This window comes from Cucurbita moschata, unplaced genomic scaffold (assembly GCF_002738365.1).
Source record: "Cucurbita moschata cultivar Rifu unplaced genomic scaffold, Cmos_1.0 Cmo_Scf00031, whole genome shotgun sequence".
Taxonomy (NCBI): domain Eukaryota; kingdom Viridiplantae; phylum Streptophyta; class Magnoliopsida; order Cucurbitales; family Cucurbitaceae; genus Cucurbita; species Cucurbita moschata.
This window is the reverse complement of record NW_019268547.1, coordinates 2,400,712-2,408,430: the sequence shown is the minus strand read 5'-3', so window position 1 is coordinate 2,408,430 and position 7,719 is coordinate 2,400,712. Positions and strand designations below refer to the sequence as shown.

The 7,719-nt window shown below is 35.9% G+C and overlaps 1 protein-coding gene across 2 annotated transcripts in view; it reads right to left on the bottom strand.

Moving 5' to 3' along the window:
• Positions 1-559: 559 nt before the first annotated feature.
• LOC111464953 (DNA repair protein RAD5A) overlaps positions 560-7,719 on the bottom strand; it is a 10,508-nt gene continuing 3,348 nt past the window's right edge. Inside the window, exons 11-21 of one of the 2 annotated variants that reach the window (XM_023109245.1) lie at positions 7,261-7,328; positions 7,003-7,125; positions 6,829-6,928; positions 6,633-6,745; positions 3,720-3,998; positions 3,412-3,612; positions 2,747-2,840; positions 2,599-2,670; positions 1,509-1,607; positions 956-1,120; positions 560-824 (exon numbers count right to left, since the gene is read on the bottom strand). In XM_023109245.1, the coding sequence (XP_022965013.1) occupies positions 998-1,120; positions 1,509-1,607; positions 2,599-2,670; positions 2,747-2,840; positions 3,412-3,612; positions 3,720-3,998; positions 6,633-6,745; positions 6,829-6,928; positions 7,003-7,125; positions 7,261-7,328 (1,272 nt within the window). In that variant the 3' untranslated portion in view covers positions 560-824; positions 956-997. Of the gene's footprint in view, positions 1,121-1,508; positions 1,608-2,598; positions 2,671-2,746; positions 2,841-3,411; positions 3,613-3,719; positions 3,999-6,632; positions 6,746-6,828; positions 6,929-7,002; positions 7,126-7,260; positions 7,329-7,719 lie in introns of both variants that reach the window. The other variant, XM_023109243.1, reaches the window with a different exon arrangement.

Sequence of the window (7,719 nt, the reverse complement as noted above, 5' to 3'; positions counted from 1 at the left end):
TAACACTAGCAACGCCCTGCCAAACGATTGGAGTATAGAAGCAATATCGTCAAACCAAGCCAAGGTAGGATAGTGTAGCATGTCGAGGCAATCAAGTGTCTTATCTAGTGGAAATGACTAGGGTCTCCTGAACAGGGCCTTTGCCTATTAACCTGTCTAGAGTGGGGTGTGGGACCATGCATGTAACCTAGTAGCTTGCAAGCTTAAAAGGTCACACCACCACACTCAAGAGTGATTCTATGGCCTTGTGGAAGAGTGTCAATTAACCTTCCATAGATGATGGTCAGACAAAGTCAAAAGAACATATGCAAGCTAACAAAGTCAAAAAGAACAATAAAATTAGTTCACTCCAAGCTAGCTAACATATGTCGTCCAGTAGATCTCCATCACCAAAAAATGGGTGAATTACCTCTAGACACAAAGTGAGTTTGTGATGGAGATGAGATCGCTTGAAACTTTGAGGCATTTCTAGAAGTTCTTTTTCTTTTTCAAGTATTCACCAACAATAGATCAAAAAACATTCATTTTATTATTTATCCTGATGGGGTCACAAAGGGGATTATATCCCATGGGAAACAAGTATAGTTTGGAATTTTAATCACAACAACCTCCAAGTTTGGGTACAAATTGATATATGACCAAAAAATTTGTAGCACATAATTGCACTTGTTTCCCTTCCCGTCTGCAAAATTCCTAAATATACAACCCACTAAACACATCATTCTTATGTGTTCTAACCCATTAATATTCCCATCTCTAAACTCCCAATACTGTACACAATCAATTAATTTACAGCAAACTGTCTACCTTTACTCTAAAAACTCGTTAGAGAAACAAAAACAGTACAGCGCCAAATTGTAGACTCAGAAGACAAAATCGGTTGGCTTGCATAAAAAATGGCCTTAAGCCGAATCATTTCTGAGGTCATTTCCTTAGCCATATGATAGCTCGTTATAAAACAACGGGCGTGAAGAAAATCTGTGATTCATTAACCGCCTCAAGTAAAAAGCATCTTCAATTCTTCAATTCTTGCACTTCGAACTTCTTGATCTGTTAAGGCACCGGAAATTAATCGCTGTTTTCTTGCTTGCACCGCCTCCATTCTTTCCTCCACAGTACCCTGAGAAGCAAAGTTGCATTTCAAACAACATTGTCACGTTTAAATGCAACTGCCAAACTTAGCACCATTTGTAACGGCCCAGGCCCACCACTTGCAGATATTGTCCTCTTTGGGTTTTTCCTTTCAGGCTTTCCCTTAAGGTTTTTAAAATGCATCTGATAGGGAGAGGTTTCCACACCCTTATAAAGGGTGTTTCATTCTCCTCCCCAACTGATGTGGGATCTCACAAAAACACTCAGCACTCAGAAGAACTTTAAAATATATAATTAAACCCAACAAAGATCCTGACAAAATATTAACTGGCTAAGATCCTTTTCAAGTTTAAATGTCTATGAGCAGGCATCACACTCAATAAATTGTCTCCTTGAAGTTAGAAAAGAGATTGCACCTTCACGATAAAACGTCTTATCTTCACACTCTTAGTTTGCCCGATGCGATGAATGCGCATAACTGCTTGTTCTTCAACTGCTGGATTCCACCACGGGTCCTACAATCATTGTTTAAACCATAGACCAATTATGTTGCCATTACTGTTAAACAAATTACAAAGCTCTCTTTGAATTCGTAAAGAATGAATTGACCAAGCAGGTACTTCATGTTTAGATAAAGAGAGGTACTGTCATTAAGCAGCGAGTATTAAAACGCTCAACAAAATGGCATTACAATTAGAAAATAATGATAGATGCAAATAATGCACATATAGCAAATTTCTTTCTCACGTTGCTGTTAGCCGTCCACAAGGGGGCAAATAAAGAACAGATTAATTTTAGAAAAGCTTTAAATAGTGGAAGTCCATTGAAACTACAAAATAAATATGAACCAATACGAACAGTCATAGTCCAAATATCTTTCAATCTTTCCATGTTTCCAAAAGGAAGGCTAAAGGATGGATTCAAGAAAAACTAAATCCGATTTGAGTTTTTGGCCTCTAGATAATAGACAAAAACTTTGAATGGCTTTTGGGGAACACCCAATAGCAGTAATATGCTCTAAAAAGTTCCTTAAAAAGTTCTTACAGAAGGGCAATGCACGAAGAGATGATCAATATTTTTCCCTAAATAATTAATCGCATATTACACATCTTCAAAAATTGAGAACCATGCAGACATTTGTGCTGATTTTTCCTAAAGCTTCTGAACAAGAAAAGAGATTTGGTGTTCCTTTTAAAATAAGAAACAGTGCATTGAAGCAACAAAAGAATGAGTCGAAGAGGGTGGGTAATCCAATCCAAAAATGAAGAGTTGTAAGAATCCTCAATCAAAATAACAAGCAGGCTCCCCAATTGTTTTGAATCAAACAGGAAGAAACGTTAATAACTTCCAAAAGCATTTAGGCAAACTAGATCAGTTAATGACAACTAGCACAAAAGGTCCATAGAATCTTTGGCTTGCTCATAAAACTGTAACCAAGAAGCACTTGTATTATAAAACATCTATCAAGAAGCAATCGGCTTATATGGTTTGATCCATTAGACATACCAATACGAAGGCATTTGAAGCAGCTGTCAAATTTATTCCAACTCCACCAGCCTTAAGTGACATCAACAACACCTAAAGTCATAACCAATCCCGAAAAAATTCATTAAACAGCTTCCCACACTAAACTGCAGAAAATAAAATCGCATACCAGAATTCCATTATCCTCTGAAAACTCTTTTAGTACTTTTTCTCTCTGCTGTTGACTTAAAGTCCCATCCAAACGGAGAAAAGGAATATTACTCCTATGATGAAAAGAAATGTAATTACAAAAACCTTACAGGCAGGAAATTAAAGAATGATACAAGAAACCATAGAATGTGATAAAGAAATGTGATAAACAAGTAATGACTGGATGATGACTTTGATCCGTGATTAGTACAACTCATTCCAAGAGTATTAGCATAATTAAGGTTCAGACTCCCGCATAACCACACCTAACTACTTCAAAACAAAAGAAAATGATCATAATATTATGCAGTAATCATTACTACTGTCATTATTCACATCTTTTTACATCCAATGGCAATGTATGGATGTTGTTACAAGCTTTGTGAGACAGTTCTTTCATTACATATCAGAAAGCTTACACTTGCATGGAGTTAATAGCAGATAAACTGAAGTAAAAATAACAAGAAATCTTAGCTATTTCCTCCTTTTATTGTAAATGGTATTCCATTTTGTAATCCTTTACAAAGAGGATGCTCCACCATCTAACACTCTTTGTTGGTAGTGTTTTCAATATGTACCAATCAAAAGCAATCCAATTACAGCCATGTGTCAGCTCATCATAAAAGAAACTTTAAGATGACATACCGTGAGAGAGGAACTTGTAAAAGATCAAGAAAGGCAGTCCACTGGCTGAATAAAATACTCTTTGACCCTGACAAACGAATAGTTTCAAGTTCATTCATCAGAGCCACAACTTTGGATGATTCCACCCAATTTTTCTCAATATCAATCTGAAAACGATTCTCAGTTGGAGCGGTTACAAGATCCTGTCTATTGATGGTTTTCCTGTTGAGAAATCATAGGGTTAACACTTGAGTATGTAGTGGAGACATGCAAGTCAAAAGAAAACCAAAATAAAAATAAATGCATATACACTAAAATAAGATACGTACCTACAAACTGGACACAAACCAGAACAAGAGCTTCTCCAACTTGTCAAAAGGCATTCCCGGCACATACGGTGAGCACATGGTGTCAAGACTGCATCTTCAAATACTTCAAGACATATTGGACATTCTCCATGTTCACCGCTGCGAAGCTCTTCCATAACTTTTTGGACATAAGCATGAGAAGGCAGATCTCTACCTTCTCCTACCTGTGTGTTTGGAGTGCCTTTAAGAAAACGCTTTGCTAGCTTATTTAGATCAGAATATTCTTGGGTATCACCTCGACTGCACAAACCAAAACCAAAACCAACAATTAGCATTCTCTCAAATGATAGGCAACTAGAAAGTATGCCATGGCCAGGAACCAGTTTACAACTTTCTCAGAAAGAGCCATTTAATTTTTCATCACTTGAACCCTGCATATATTTGCATTCCAACGATGCTCGTGATTATGTTATTCACTAAACAGCAGTCAAAAAGTCTATTATAGTTTTGTGTTTTTAACTAGAGAATTTTGTTGATGTTTAAAATTTACGAAAGAGATGTATTATCCATGATGTTTACAAAAGACCTTTCCAATTAGGTATGACTATAGGAAGAAAAAATATTAGACAATTTACACCAAGATCTGGTAAACAGCATTGTTGAAGAGTTTTGTATAAGTCAATGTCTTTCCCATGAATACTCTTTAATCTCCTTCTTTCCACAGATTCCAATAGAAAGCCATGATGAGATTTTTCCATAGTAGGACTTTTGCATTCGTGAATGCATAGTAGGACCTTTGCATTCGTGAACAGGTGGTAAATTAAGCCTATGTCCCATAAATCTATTACCTCCCTAAGAAAAGTGAGATGATTGGAAGATATTGAGAATCATTATCCAGAAATTTTGATCGAATGTGCATCGTATAAGTGGCTTTGTGATTTGTTGTTTTTCTTGCATAATGGGTACCAATTTGGAAATAGAGTCATGTAGCCATTTCTTTGAAAATTTTCGCTAATGGCTTTATGCACTATTTTCCAAAGGAAAAACTTCACAATTTTAGGGTGATTTCCTTTCCATATTGACTTTCCTAGCGTTGGATTTATAGCTTCTATTTTTTCCCCCATGTCCATCATCAAAAAATTTGTAGCGAAGACTCCTTCAACGCTGGGAAGCCATGTCAATGAGTAGTCAAATTGAAAAAAGAAAAAGAAAATCTCCCGACGATTTTAACGGCTCAATTTGGCTTCAATTAGCTTGGTTGACTTGTTTAACTATTTTGGATTGTTCCATCGTTTCTAACACAATTAAGCTAGAAAAGATCAATATAGATACTGTTTTGGACAATTAATAATATGCAACACTATTTAGAACTGCTTTTAGGATAGTCAAGTTAGGTTGGCTCCATAAATGGACTCTAAACTCAATTTTCTAAATGAATGAAATATCATAGGTGAAACTAAATTCCAGTTAAACTGAACCTAGGACAATCCATTAGGATGTACTTAGAAGCACCAAGTTGAGTCTAAAACTAGAAGTAAATTTACGATTGGAGCACCTGAAATTGTTTGATATATGAATAACACGTACCATGTGGCCCTAATTACGTTTATTGCTTAGGTTATGATATATGAATGAACTAGTGAGACACCATGATGCACTATGTATGATAAGCATGAATGAAATACAATGAATATGTATGTATGTCTTTTATAAGAGATTTATGTCAGGATAATCATAGAAGTATTATGTGCACTATCTCATTGAATCATGATTTTTAATATGGGGTCTCATGCATGTATGTCATATGATCATGGATTACTTCTCCGACACGTTATGTACGAACATGTACACCATGATATTATTTGTGTTCCTTTCCTTTTTTTTCATTTGGTTTTCGCCAGCATGAGAGTGCACCAACCTATAACCAGGTCTAAGGGGTACGTTAATGAGTCTGCCTAGTGGGTTCATGCGTAAACCATGTATAAAGAAGTACTATGTATTAGGTCCAGAAAAGAAAGTAGAGCCCAAGGAACAATCATAAAAATTAGATCTCACCAGTCATGACACATATGGTATGTAAATGCATTTTTCAACCTCAACAATGGAGTCACTTACTAAGTCCTATATTTAACACTTCTCCAAGTAAAGGTAAAGGGCCCATGCACGATTGACAACGTCTGCTGAGGAGGTCATGGAAATAAAATCATTGATAGATAGTTTTCCACATTTTAGTATAGTATATTCTAACCATAGGATAGTACGGTCGTGTTGTAGCTTTTGGACTCCACTATGAGAGTTTCTAAACCTTATTTTTAATTATGCTTTAACCATGTTTGCATTGTTTGTGAATATTGAAGTTCATGGCAATTTTAAGGTTAAAATTAAATTTTTAGATAGCTTACACTTGAACCAATCATGACATGCATGTAGTATGTAGTAATCCATTTGAAAAGACTCCTAAAAGGACTCAGATCCATTTAAACGGGATTGGGTACAATGTAGTTTAGCCAACTCTTGTGCTTTAGAGGTCATCAAGAGTCAGAAGTTAAGCCAGCACACATAGGTGTTCAGGATTAACGCTTGAACGACTCTTTTGTTGACCATATGGTAGAGAGGAATATAAGAGTCTAACATGGACAAAGATGTTTTTATTTCCTTGTACTTTTGGGTTCTCAAATTTAAGTACTTGTGTAATATCTTTGGGTTTTGTTGACCAACTGGAAATCCCTTTTTACTCTGTGGATGTTTTTATATTTCTTATCTTAATGAAATTCAGTTGATTGTACGTATATATTGAAACAACTTACAAAATGTTTGTTCAAGTGGCCGACAAAATTCTCAGCTTCCAGACGCTTCAGCATCATTGCAATCACAACACAAGCGCAGGAATGGAAAAGAAAAATGATATAGAACAGAGAGAGGAAGGGAAAGCACCTCATCACAAGAAAGGGATGATCACAACATTGGCGAAGACGTAAGAGTAACTCCAATATCGATGCATAATTGTGAAGGACACGTCCTTGCTCAACAAATTGGTCAAATTTCACCTATAATTTGGATAACATATTACGCACGGCAATAACTAAAACAAAACAAGCATGAAGTCAGTGCGCAAGCACCCATAAGTTACCTTGGATCTCTTGAAGAGTGCCTCATAGAAATCTTTTTCAGCATCTGTAAGTTCACAGTACATCACCTGAACATCAGCTGGAGGCAGAACTAAAATTGGCCTGCAACACCCACAACTTATGAACAAAATGTACATTTGCATAAATCAAATGACAAGTATCAGTCAGCCACAAACCTGCCTTCTCGATCCTTACTATATTTAGTCCTCCTCAGCATGATAGGCTTTAAGATGGATTGGACCAATTTTAGCCCTCTCTCATCACCTTCCTCAAATGGTTTTTGAATGATTTTATTCCACCTGGATCAGAAAGGAATTTTGAATGATTAAAAAAAAAAAAGATATGCTACATGAAAGCATGCTGAAAAAATAATTCAATACAGCACAATCAAGTGGAAATATTTGAAATGCACGAAACATGCAATAGTAACTGACCATGCCCAATTTCCCCAAGGTTCAATCCGCAAAAATCGAAGAAGACTGAAGATATCCTCCAGGTTGTTCTGTGACAATTATATTTAATGGAAGGCAACCATAAGTGACATTAGCATTGGTAATTCACAACAAGTTACCCAGAATGAAAACATAGCACTGTCTTGAAGGCAGTTGAGCCCAAGACTCAAAAATACTAGGTATTAGACAAAAACAAACAGTACAAAATTGACAGTTTAATGCAAGCTATCAAGTAAGCTCTATGAGAAGCTTTAGTTGTTGATTCCACTGCTAGAAATAAATACTTTTTACAGCATGCAATATTAATATTACTTTAATAAATATGGTTCTAACTTTGACCTAAAAGACAAGATAGAAAATAATTCATAATTTCCATAGGTTTCTTACAGTATGCTCTTAAAACAGAAATTCCAAAGAGAGACATTTTGTTTCATACCCCCC